The sequence below is a fragment of the Bombina bombina genome, chromosome 11, assembly GCF_027579735.1.
Source record: "Bombina bombina isolate aBomBom1 chromosome 11, aBomBom1.pri, whole genome shotgun sequence".
Lineage (NCBI taxonomy): Eukaryota > Metazoa > Chordata > Amphibia > Anura > Bombinatoridae > Bombina > Bombina bombina.
Genome location: NC_069509.1, coordinates 109,884,703 through 109,898,738, shown reverse-complemented (window position 1 = coordinate 109,898,738; position 14,036 = coordinate 109,884,703). Strand labels below are relative to the sequence as shown.

Below are 14,036 nucleotides of genomic sequence, written 5' to 3'. Positions count from 1 at the left end.
TTTTTATAGCGTTTCTACTAGGAATTTTATGTAGATTACAGTTATGCAGTTCAAACTACCGGGTGTTTACCATCACTTTAAAGCAAGCAAAACACAACTATGAGTTAGCGCACCACAGCTGGTTAGCCAATGATAAAAATCCATATGCATGTAGCCACCAATCACCAGCTATCTCCCACTATTACAATTCTGAATCTGAGCCTACATAGTTATGCTTTTTAAGTAATTTAACACTGGCATTTTCATAGCATCATTTACAAGGTTTTGAACTTGAAAAGCAGTTTAGAGGGACACCACTTGAAGTCTCATTTGCTGTGGGCCAGTTAGGAGATATGTAAATGATCTTGTCCTTTCATCTATGCAATCACTGTGAAGCTATTTTACTTTAGAATATATATTTTTTACACAATTTAATTATTATTCTCTGTAGCTTCTTTAAAATGATTAAACTTATAGTCCAGGTTTTCTTGAAACACTCCCATTTATCTCTAGATAATGATACAGACAGTTGGAGCATACATATGTATGCCTGCTTCTCATTTTCTTACCAGCTGTACCATTATCTGGAGTGACATGGGAGCTCAACTTTGATTATGTACTTAACTACTTTTTAAGTAAAAGAAAGACTTAAAAACTCTGAAGGGTACAACACTCTTTTTAAGAAGTATTTTACAGCAAAAGCAAGCACAAAAAAATATTGAATATTATTAAACGTTAATGTCTCTTTAACTACAGCAGTCAACAAAAACATAAACTGTAAGATCGGCACTGTACATAAGGATGCAGGAATCACCTGGTCCATTTAAAAATGTACTTAAAGGGACAGTGCATGCACTGTAATATGTCTTTCCCCTTGATGTGTTCCAAATTAATTGTTATAACAGCTGCGGAGTATTAAATATACTGGAAATTTCATTTTAAGGTTCATTTTTATATTTGAAATTGCTGCTTTTGCTCATTAAAAACTCCATTCATTGAAATGGATGGGGTCTGTATAAAGAGCAGATCTATTTATCTTATCTAACTCTCTCTACACAAAGGCAGTACTCAGTATTTAAATGATCATTTTAGGTTTGGTTTCAATGAATAAAACTAGTTATTTAAATGACAAAAATGAACCTAAATGAACAATATCAGCAGGTATAACAAGTGATTAAGAACACAATAAGGGAGAAATTACAGTACATTGTCCCTTTAAACTTAAGATGTAATACAAATGATTATGTGTGTGCGTTCTATAATAGACAAGTATTTATGTCTTGGAAACCCCTTTAATTGAGTTAGCTAGAGGCAGTGATAATCCCGTTACCTTGACATTTCTGTGATGTATCCGTGATGGCTGACATTTGACGCTGCTCGTATTGCAGCAGCCTGTGCATCTTTTTACCTCCACACATGGGGGCCATATCAGAAAGTTGGCAGATGTTGGGTCAATTTGGCTACGAGGTATCTCGTATATAACAGTTCTTGTCTTACAGACAGCGGGAACAGCCTCCTCTATACAAAGAAAAATAAATACATAAACATTAAATAGGGCATAAATATTGCATATGGTCCTGGCTGCCATGTTTTCTTAGTCTATATCAAGTAATAAATTCATTAACTAATTATTTAATTAACCAATGGATATGTACATATTCAATTATATATTTATATTAGACATGTGCACAGACAAAAAATAGTTTGGGGCGAATCATTTGTCGTGGGGATTTTTTTTTTAATTTAGTTGAAGATTAGTTCATGCAGTCATTCAGTTCGGCCTTATTTTGACCACATTATTCATTCGGTAAAAGAATATATTTAACCCCTTATTTCTTTTTTGGGAAAATCTTAAGGGCACCAGAGGAGCTGTTGGACAATGTTGTAGCTAGCACTACAGCTACAAGCCAGCAGCAGAACAAAATAATTTCTTTATTCTATTTTTAAGGGGGTTCAGGATTGTTAAAAGGCACACATTGTTTTGCTTTTTTTTTGTTTTTAAATGAATACAATAAATACAGCAAAATTAGGGATATTTTGCAGTTGTTTAAATATATATATATATATATATATATATAAACCTGCACCTTCCATAAAAGACGTACATTACTGCAAATCAGTTGTATCTGACTACATCATTACATTTTACAGTGCTATATAACCTGGTGTTTTTCTCTCTTCCATAGAACGCTTGTGATTCATCTCAGCACCTGCCTGGAATTTGAGCTATGCAATATGTCATTACAGTCTTACTAAATATACTCTCAACAAGTGTGAAAGTGCAACGCACATGGTATGTAACAAACTTGCCTTTTGAATTATCCATAACTTGTAACTCAAGGCAAGCAGAACAATTTCCAACAATTTGTAACATACAAATAAAAACATCAAAAAGATTAGCTGTCCTGATAGATGTTACTTTGTGGGAAAACAATGTTGTAATCTACAAATCTTTAAATGAAAACAAACAAGCAGATTTACTTCAAAAGAATTGTTATTGTTTTTAGAGACATATATGATCAAATTACACAGATCTGTGAATTTCAAATGCACAACAGACTTAGATTGGTAGATGTAAGCTGTAATAGCTGTACTGGGTTATTGCTTACATCAGGGGTCAGCAAGTTTGGCACCCATGACGCTCAGACACACTTTAGGCTGGCTGAGTATCATGAGAGATGTAGTTCTGAAACATCTGGGGGTGCCAAGGCTGCTGACCCCTGATGTCAGCAATAGTCTAGTACAGCTACTACTTTTTGGGGAAAAAAACATAAATAGAGTAAAATAAAATACAAATAAATGTCTACATAACTGATATACTAGCATGATCACATACAGATATGATTTTGCATGCTAATAGAGCACCAGTAAAAAATAATTATTAATTTGTCTTGTTTATTAATAATAAAAAAGTGGAAATTAATTTAACAGGTAGTTTGAATCATTGCAGACCTGTTTGATTAGGTATAATTGATACAGCATTTCATGTGGATAGCATATGCATATGAAATAAAAGTTGCAAAAGGTTTGTTTGATTATATTGTACAGGGTTGTAGATAGTAGAGCCATTTTTTTTTCAACTTCAGGGTGTGAACAAATATGAATGCAACAGCTGACCTTCCAGAAGATGCTAACGCTCTATTGGCCACAGCCTGTCTTGAAGAGTTTAATTAAAGGGACATCAATGTATTTTTTTTCCTTTGCTGCATCTAAAAGCAGGCGAGGTAACATGTAATTGATTCATTTTCTTGAAAACAGAGGCTCTCATGCTAAAAAATAAAGATTCTATTTCTTTGGTATTTGGTAATATTTCCAACAAAGCTTAATCGTTTGATGCATAAAATCTTCATAGCATCTTTATGAGTTTGTTGAACATCCTAATCCACAACTATGGGCATTAATATGGAGTTGACCCCTCCCCTTTGTGGTCATAACAGCCACCACTCTTTTTGGAAGGTTTTCCACAACATTTTGGAGGGTGTTTGTTGGAATTTGTGCTCATTTAGCTAAAAGAACATTTGTGATTTCAGGCTCTGTTATTGGATGAGAAGCTCTGTCTCACAATCAGTGCTGTTATTATTATCAGTTATATGTAGAGCACTCCTCAGGGATCCAACTAGTCCCAAATGTGTTCAATGGGGTTGAGGTCAGGGCTTCACATCAAACTCGTCAAGCCGTCTGTTCAAGGACCTCGCTTTGTGCACAGGGGCACAGTCATGCTGGAACAGGAATGGACCTTCCCCTAACTGTTGCCATGAAGTTTGAAGCACATTGTCCGAAAGGTCTTTGTATCCTGTAGCATTAAGATGACTAAGTGCCTAAAATCCCAGATCATTAACCCTCGGCCATCAAACTTTACAGTAGGCGTTATGCATTCTGGTAGGTAGAGATTTCCTGGTATCCACAACACCTAGTTTATTTTGATCAGACTGCCAGATAGTGAATTGTGATTAGTCACTCCAGAGTACATGTTACCACTGCTCGAAAGTTTGGTGGCAGCAGTGTGCGCTATGCTACTCCAGCCAAGTCCTGGCCTTGCACATGTTGTAATGTGCCTTGTGTACAGTTGCTCAGCCATGGACACCCATCTCATGAAGCTCTTGACGCACAAATTCTAGTTCTGATGTTCCTTCTAGAGTCAGAACTCTGATGACACAGATAATAGGTGATTTGAATTCGCCACTCACTCCCCCACTCTGTGAGTTTGTGTGGTCTACCACTCCGTGGCTCGGCTGTTGCTCCTAGATGTTTCTACTTTACAACATTAGCACTTACAGTTGACCAGGGTAGATCTAGTAGGGCAGAAATTTCACAAACTAACTTGTGGCAAAGGCAGAATCCTATGACATTGCCAGTTTAAAATTGTGGAGCTCTTCCGTACAACTCACTGTACTGACAATGTTTGTCTATGTAGATTTTATAGTTATGTGGTTTATGCACCTGTTAGCAATGGATGTGGCTAAAAAGTAAACTTAATAATTAGTAGGGGTGTACACAAACTTCTGGCCATATAGTGTATGTGTGTGTATGTACATGTGTGTGCGTATATGTGTGTGTGTGAGTGTGTATGTACGTATGTATATGTGTTTATGTGAAATTTACATATCCAATGACTCTGCAACATCCCAGCCCTTGGTGCTTAAATAGCACTCCCAAAAAGCTGTGCTGTCACCAGAGTCACAGGCAGTTAACCCTAGTCCGGAATGGGTGCAAGAAACATAGGGGGATTACAAACAAATAATAATACAACACATATAGATACCCAGCACTCACCAGCTAGCTCACAGCTAAGATTTAAAAACACAACTGGAAAGGTTAGTTACCGCATCTGGCTAAATGGGAAAAGCTCAGGCACCTCGTCAAGGTCCTTTCCACTGCCTGAGTCCCTAACACAGCCACACAATGCGCGCTTACAAAGCCAAACAAACTGGGAACAAGGTCCGGTCTTGGAATGCAGTCTCCTTCCGTGTCTTGTATTTCTCTGGGTGATTACATATACCTGTGCACCCCTCCCTTGTTCCCAGTTTGTTTGGCTTTGTAAGCGCGCATTGTGTGGCTGTGTTAGGGACTCAGGCAGTGGAAAGAACCTTGACGAGGTGCCTGAGCTTTTCCCATTTGGCCAGATGCGGTAACTAACCTATCCAGTTGTGTTTTTAAATCTTAGCTGTGAGCTAGCTGGTGAGTGCTGGGTATCTCTATGTGTTGTATATATATATATATATATATGTGTGTGTATGTAAAGCATAATTAAAACAAATAAAATTAAAAGATCATAGAGTCAAGTGTGGCTTTACCTACTTACCAATGCTTCTTTTTCTTCTGCTTGGCACAGACCGTTTTTCTTGTACATGTCTATTGTGATGGAAGTTATGTGGTCTCACGTTAGTTCCTGCTGGTTCCTCATTTCCTATGCAACAAAATCAGTCAATATGTAAACAGGTGTGTATATAAAAAACAGGATTTCATATAATAATATAAATTGCAATGGGGGAAATTACAGGAGGTTGGGGGGAAAATACAAAAATAAAAATCCTTATTTTAGCTTTTATATAGCAACAGAAAGTATCGGGAGGTACTTTTTTAAAATAAAAATACGGCAAACTTGACACTGTTTAAATAGTTATTATATATTACTCTCACATAGCATTATAATAAAGTAAACGTTTATCCCTTACATTTTTGAATGTGGTAAACCTTGGACAGCCAAACCATTGTAAAGGACAACTAAACCCAGTAGAAAAGCATATACAATAAATGCATAGTAAAGAGACAATGCAAAAGCACTCATTTTAAATGGGTAGTAGATTTATTTTCTGACAAATGTCAAGCTTAGTTACATTTTCCTATCTAATGCATCAGGTGACAGCCATCAGCCAATCACAAAATGCATATATGTATATCCTGTTATTCTTGCACATGCTGAGTAGGAGCTAGTGTCTCAGAAAGTGTGCATATAAAAAGATTGTGCACATTTACATAATGGAAGTAAATTATAAAATTAAAACTATGTGCTCTAGCTGAATCATGAAAGTTTAATTTTGACTCGACTGTGCCTTTAAAGGAAATATAGAGGCGGATAAGACCATGAACTCATACATTTTTACTATTTACTTAAAATGTATTGTTCTACTGGAGTGGTAAGGTCAAGATTGTTTTTTTACATTTGTTGTTGGGGGGTTTTGTTTGTTTTTTTGTTTGGTAACAGATTTTATTCAGAGATTAAAGGGACATGATACTCAAAAACTGTCATCATTTCATTTAAAGGGATATGAAACCCAACCTTTTTCTTTTATGATTCATAAAGAGTGCAGAATTTTAAACAACTTTCCACTTTACTTGTATTATCTAACTTGCTTCATTTTCTTGCTATCCTTTGTTGAAAGAATACCTAGGTAGGCTGATCAGCAGCAAAGCACTACTGGGTGCTAGCTGTTGATTGGTGACTGCACATGATTTTGTTGTTGGCTTACCTGATATGTATTAGAGTGTGTTTTTTTGTTTTTATTTACTTTTAAGTAACGTTACTGTGATGGATAAACCACCTTTTTGTGGGGAACTGAGTCAATACCTAATATGTTTCATCCCTGCAATTTCAGATCCATGATAAAAATGACTGACATAAAACTATTATTTTACACATGCAAAGTATATATTAGCAATCACTAATAACCACTAATCAATCACTAATCAAAGTATATATTAGCAATCACTAATAACCACTAATCAATCACTAATCAAAGTATATATTAGCAATCACTAATAACTAATAATCAATCACTAATCAAAGTATATATTAGCAATCACTAATAATCACTAATCAATCACTAATCAAAGTATATATTAGCAATCACTAATAATCACTAATCAAAGTATATATTAGCAATCACTAATAATCACTAATCAATCACTAATTAAAGTATATATTAGCAATCACTAACCACTAATCAATCACTAATTAAAGTATATATTAGTAATCACTAATAACCACTAATCAATCACTAATCAAAGTATATATTAGCAATCACTAATAACCACTAATCAATCACTAATCAAAGTATATATTAGCAATCACTAATAACCACTAATCAATCACTAATCAAAGTATATATTAGCAATCACTAATAACCACTAATCAATCACTAATCAAAGTATATATTAGCAATCACTAATAATCACTAATCAAAGTATATATTAGCAATCACTAATAATCACTAATCAATCACTAATTAAAGTATATATTAGCAATCACTAACCACTAATCAATCACTAATCAAAGTATATATTAGTAATCACTAATAACCACTAATCAATCACTAATCAAAGTATATATTAGCAATCACTAATAACCATTAATCAATCACTAATCAAAGTATATATTAGCAATCACTAATAACCACTAATCAATCACTAATCAAAGTATATATTAGCAATCACTAATAACCACTAATCAATCACTAATCAAAGTATATATTAGTAATCACTAATAACCACTAATCAATCACTAATCAAAGTATATATTAGCAATCACTAATAACCACTAATCAATCACTAATCAAAGTATATATTAGCAATCACTAATAACCACTAATCAATCACTAATCAAAGTATATATTAGCAATCACTAATAACTAATAATCAATCACTAATCAAAGTATATATTAGCAATCACTAATAATCACTAATCAATCACTAATCAAAGTATATATTAGCAATCACTAATAATCACTAATCAAAGTATATATTAGCAATCACTAATAATCACTAATCAATCACTAATTAAAGTATATATTAGCAATCACTAACCACTAATCAATCACTAATCAAAGTATATATTAGTAATCACTAATAACCACTAATCAATCACTAATCAAAGTATATATTAGCAATCACTAATAACCACTAATCAATCACTAATCAAAGTATATATTAGCAATCACTAATAACCACTAATCAATCACTAATCAAAGTATATATTAGCAATCACTAATAACCACTAATCAATCACTAATCAAAGTATATATTAGTAATCACTAATAACCACTAATCAATCACTAATCAAAGTATATATTAGCAATCACTAATAACCACTAATCAATCACTAATCAAAGTATATATTAGCAATCACTAATAACCACTAATCAATCACTAATCAAAGTATATATTAGCAATCACTAATAATCACTAATCAATCACTAATCAAAGTATATATTAGCAATCACTAATAATCACTAATCAATCACTAATCAAAGTATATATTAGCAATCACTAATAATCACTAATCAATCACTAATCAAAGTATATATTAGCAATCACTAATAATCACTAATCAATCACTAATCAAAGTATATATTAGCAATCACTAATAATCACTAATCAATCACTAATCAAAGTATATATTAGCAATCACTAATAATCACTAATCAATCACTAATCAAAGTATATATTAGCAATCACTAATAATCACTAATAATCACTAATCAATCACTAATCAAAGTATATATTAGCAATCACTAATAATCACTAATCAATCACTAATCAAAGTATATGTTAGCAAAATATGTGCATACAAAATAAGTGTTCTGAAAGGATTTAAACTTAGTTTGTTAGCAAATGTTGCACTTTTTTACAATCAGAGTATATTTGAAAAATCTGTCTCCTTTATCTTATCTCTTCTACTGTAGCCAGTTAAGGACAGATATAAATGAGCTCATGTACTGATTCAATAATCACTGTGTAGATGATGGCAAGGTTAAAAGGACAGTATACTGTAAAATAGTTTTCCCTTAATGTGTTTACAATTGCTTTTTTACCAACTGCAGAGTAAAAAAATTATGAAAATTAGCTTTTTAAGGTTTATTTGTGTATATTAAAGCTCTGCTTTTGTGTTTTGAAGCCACAACCTAATAAAATGGGTTGAGCTTGTAGGTATAATCAGATCTCATTACTGTATCACATTGTGTACATATAAATGTTTATTTATCTTATATCTGTCCATAAAACAATCACCAGTACATGGAGAGAACAATGGAAAATCAACATTTTATTACCTTATCTCTGCTATATCCCACTGGGAGTGCAATTTCTTCTACTAGCTGTGTTTACAAAGCTTATCTATAGCTTGGACCTGCGGCCACAAACTTTCAGAATAGGTGGGGATACCACATGCTAAATCAACTATTTCAAATGCCAATATAAGGGTAAAGGAACTACTTGTAAACAATTTAATACACTCCAACAGGTAAAGTGGATCATTGGGAACAAATTAAAGGGGAGAAATATTTTGAGTATGCACTTCTCATAATTAGAAAAAAAAAACAAAATTGTCAGAGAAAAGGTTAAAAAATATATAAGTATACCTCAAATTATTTTCCTTTATGAATATAATTTGGGTTTGCTGTCCCTTTGAGAGAACAACAGCAATTTTAAACATCTGTTTAAAGGCACAGTAAAGTTTAAACTTCATTATTCTGACAGAACAAGCAATTTTTAACAACTCTCCAATTTACCTCTATGATCAAATTTGTTTGGTATCCTTTGTGGGAAAGCATACCTAGATATGCTCAGAAACAACAATGCACTATTGTAAGCTAACTGCTGATTGGTGGCTGCAAAACTATACTTCTTTTCATTGGTTCCCTCTATGGGGCCGATTTATCAAGCTCCGTATGGAGCTTGATGACCCTGTTTCCGCGCGAGCCTTGAGGCTCGCCGGACACAAAAGTTATGAAGCAGCGGTCTGCTCCATAACTTGTCCACCTGCTCTCAGGCTGCGGACAGAAATCAACCCGATCAGATACGATCTGGTTGATTGACACCCCCTGCTAGTGGCCGATTGGCCGCAAATCTGCAGTGGACGGCATTGCACCAGCAGTTCACAAGAACTGCTGGTGCAATGATAAATGCCGACAGCGTATGCTGTCAACATTTATCGATGTGCAGCGGACATGATACGCTAGATCATATCATGTCCGCTCGCACTATGATAAATCTACCACTAAATGTTCAGCTAGCTTTCAGTAGTGCATTGCTGATCCTTCAAAAAGAATTAAGCAAATAAAATAATCAAAGTAAATTTGAAAGTTATTTACAATGTTAAGCTCTATTCGAATATTCGCATTACAGGGACAGTAAAGACAAAACTTTAATGATTCAGATAGGGCATTTTTAGACAGTCTTGCATTTCAGCCAGTCAGTGCTGACTCATAAATAACTCAACAGGAGTGAGCCAGGGGCGTATTTAGGTTTTGTGCTGCCCTAGGCACTCAAAATTCTGCCCCTGGAGTGACCACTATGTAATTTATATGACACACATGAACTAGAGCTGTCTAGTTGTAAAAAACTGTCAAAATGCACTGAGATAAGAAGTGGTCTTCAAGAGCTTAGAAATTAGCATATGAGCCAACCTAGGTTTAGCCTTTAATAAAGAATACCAAGAGAACAAAGCAAATCTGATGATAAAAGTAAACTGGAAAGGTATTTAAAATTACATGCCCTATTTATATCATGCAAGTTTAATTTTGACTTAACTGTTAATTCTGACTTAACCTTTAACTTCAATTTCATAATGCCATTTTGGAAAGTGAAACCGCAAGCAGGAAGTGTTTTCTTTTTACAACATTCTGCTTTGTAAGAGTCAGTTATCTTTATTTTCTGATCCTCAGCTGCTTAGACGAGCCGTAATTGTTGAATATACAAGAGGTTCCAAGAGTCAATTTAGGCAATTAAAGGGACAGTGTACTGTAAAATAGTTTTTCTCTTAACCCTTTGAGTGCTAAGCAGGATTTTATTTTTTTCTGTTTTTCCCTATTTAAAAAAAAATAAAAAAATTTGACTTTGTTTTCCCCCAGGTCCCCAAGACTTATACCGTTGGAAAGGTTAGGCGATTACCTTTCCAACGGTGGGTCTTGGGGGTCTGTAGTTGCTTAGATGTCTGAGACACAGGCTTCTAAGCAGCATGCCCCCTATCCCAATACTTTGTATTGTTAATTTTAAATAAAGTTGCACTCTGACATCATCACGTCATTGCGCGTGATGTCACTGCACTTAACATGAAGCCCCAGCGATGCCTGTCACTATACAGGCCTGATTGCCGGGTGGGAGTCAGTGGTAGCCCCCAGATTGTTCAAAAGGTGGTTGAGTGCTAGCGACGGCTCTGAGCCATGTAATTCCAACGACTTATTATATTAGCTGCAGAGTATAAAATGTATGGGGAATTGCTTTTTTGGGTTTATTTTTTTATAATGAAAAAGCTGATTTTGTTCTTTGAAATCACAACCGATTAAAATGGGTTGAACATGCATGGAAATCAGATTTCCTTATTTTAACACTTTCTGTACACACACATGCTTCTTTATTTTATCTCTGTCTGTATACCATAGCCAAATTCTTACAGAGAACAATTGAAAATTAAAATTGAATTGCTTATCTCTCCTACCTCCCACTAGGGGTGTAATGTATTCTGCTGGCTACATTTGCAAAGCTTTTTTTTATAGACTATACTTATGTATAGAAACTTTCAGTATAGGTAGAGATACAACAGACAGCATCAGCTATTTCAAATGTTGATATAAAGGTAAAATAATTAATTGTAAACAATGTAATACTTTACAGCAGGTAAAACGAATCATTGGGAACAAATTAAATGGGAAACAAATTTAGTGTAAACTGACCCTTTAAAGTTCTGAGACCTTACAAGGAAATCACCAGTGGATCAACCAGAAGGATATACAACTGTTTGTATATTCCATATTCCCTGCTTTGTTTTTTTTCAGCCTGTTAAATCCAAGAAATAAATAGTAACTGTGCATTAAAATTGCAAAACAAAATGTTAAGTTAATGTTTTTGCCAAACACACGTGTGCTTTTCTCCACTAATAGACCTGTAGTAGTTGTTTTTATTTATATATATATATATATATATATATATATATATATATATATATATATATATATATATATATATATATATATCCTCTGTATCTATCAACAATATAAATATCACTTGTTATTGGTTAACAAGCACATGGATATGTATGTGCTGTTTAGTTACTGTCTAACTGCTGTAGAATGACATAATATCCTTTCACTAATATGTCACAACAGGACAAACATTGGGGACTGGCTCATAAAGAGAGTGGTTCAAAACATAATACATAGAATTGCTTGCTACAATTCACTTATATAATACACTCAGCAAAGATTTTGGGTAAGGAATAGACACATCTCCCTTATCCAATATGGCTACTGAGTGTACTGGACATTTGTGCAAGAGTGGAGAGTTTTGTTTGTTGGTGAATCTTCTTAACTTCCGTTTCAGGCGAGCCTGAAACATTGGGACTCCGAATAAGCATCCGCTGCTTAATAAATGGAGCCCCAAGTCTTAGACTATATCCTTTTGCATTCAACGTCTCATAGCATTTGGAGTTTACTTCCATTATCTCTGGAAAGCTTTGCTCGTTAGTTCATTGTCTCTTTATTCTGGATACCTTGTTTTGTGCGTAACTACAACTCATGTTAGGTTATGGAAAAGTTGCCAACAGTTCTTTTAAAATGCTTTTGTGGCAGCGAATCTTGCAATCCCATTTTAATTTTTTATGCACTGATGTACTGACAATGTTTAGAGAATGGATAAAATATACGACAATTAGTTCAGCCTTGTTCCGTAATGTATCCTAAAATGCAACCCAATCATTACCAACAAAATGGATCAATGCCAAGTAAACTAAAAAAAAAAAAAAATACCCTATGTGGAAAGCTTCTTGTACTGGTATTTGCTTTAACATCTGCCAGAAAACTCAATTACATTTGTAGAAGCCTGGAATGTAGGCTTGAATTGATCTATGATGCTTAGAAAGACAAGACATGATTGAATATACAATAGTTCATATAGACCAGCAGAAAATGCACTTTATCTTCTAACTGATGTAATCAGGATAATTTTGAATAGGATTATTTTCCCTGTTGCTGCCAAATCTGCTACCAATCTAATAAAATAAACTCAAAACATTTACAAGCTGTACATTTTTTATTATGAGTCATAAAACTATATTACAAAAAAAATTCTACATTAAATCTTGTTTCTATTTTGGAAAAGATGATGAGCTATAAACATTGCTTGCTAAACTTGTAGAACAACGCTATTTATAAAGAACCACTAAAACCATATCAATATGACTGGTCTGAGACGGACGCTAAAACTGTATATCCTTTAGCAGGAAAAATAAAAACACCTGTTTTTCTAAAAACATTCCGCAACACCATATTTATAGACCTGCAGCCTCTCTGCTGGCAAGATGCACTGGTATATCCGCCAGATACAGACAAAGGCTGGTTATATTTAGGTAAAGCCTCACCCTATTGTGAAATTACATTCACCGTATAGTAAAGTAGATCAAAACTTGGCTTTATGGTATCATTATTTTATTTTAAAAATGGACGTGAACGTTTCCTCTGTATGTCTGCAGGTTCTCCCAGGAAACCATTGAGATGAATCATAAGTTTAAAGGGATATTATAATGTAAAACTGTTTAATAACTTTTGCTTTAGCTTACAAACATCTTTTCTAGTAAAATGTAATCAGAAAGACATTACGATCTTCATACAAACTAAAGACTAGATTATAAGTGGAGCGCTATTTAAAGTTATCTATGCTAGAAGTAAGATTTTTTTGGCGCGTCAGGTTGCACTAGTATTACAAGTTGAAATTAAACTGTTTTCCTCCTGCGCTAATCCGAGGTGTGTAAAAAGTCGAACTTAGAATATCACGTGTGCGATAACCTATTCACCCATAGAAGTCATTGGAGCAAAATAAGTGGAGAAAAAACTAACACCCTACTCGCGCGCAAACACGATTGCATATTCTCAAGTGCACTAAACCCAACATGAAATTAGGAATATTTCACATTTCAATGTACTTCACATAGAAAAATATATTTTATTTATTGATAAATACATATATATATATATATATATATATATATATATATATATATATATATATATATATATATATATATATATATATATATATATATATATAGGTAAAATTATATTTACACA

The 14,036-nt window shown here is 33.8% G+C and overlaps 1 protein-coding gene across 1 annotated transcript in view; it reads right to left on the bottom strand.

Annotated features, from left to right (window-relative positions):
* Positions 1–14,036, bottom strand: part of PDGFA (platelet derived growth factor subunit A) — a 61,669-nt gene that overhangs the window by 34,918 nt on the left and 12,715 nt on the right. The window contains exons 3-4 of the mRNA XM_053694919.1: positions 5,282–5,386; positions 1,310–1,497 (exon numbers count right to left, since the gene is read on the bottom strand). Of these exons, the coding sequence (XP_053550894.1) occupies positions 1,310–1,497; positions 5,282–5,386 (293 nt within the window). The remainder of the gene's footprint in view (positions 1–1,309; positions 1,498–5,281; positions 5,387–14,036) is intronic.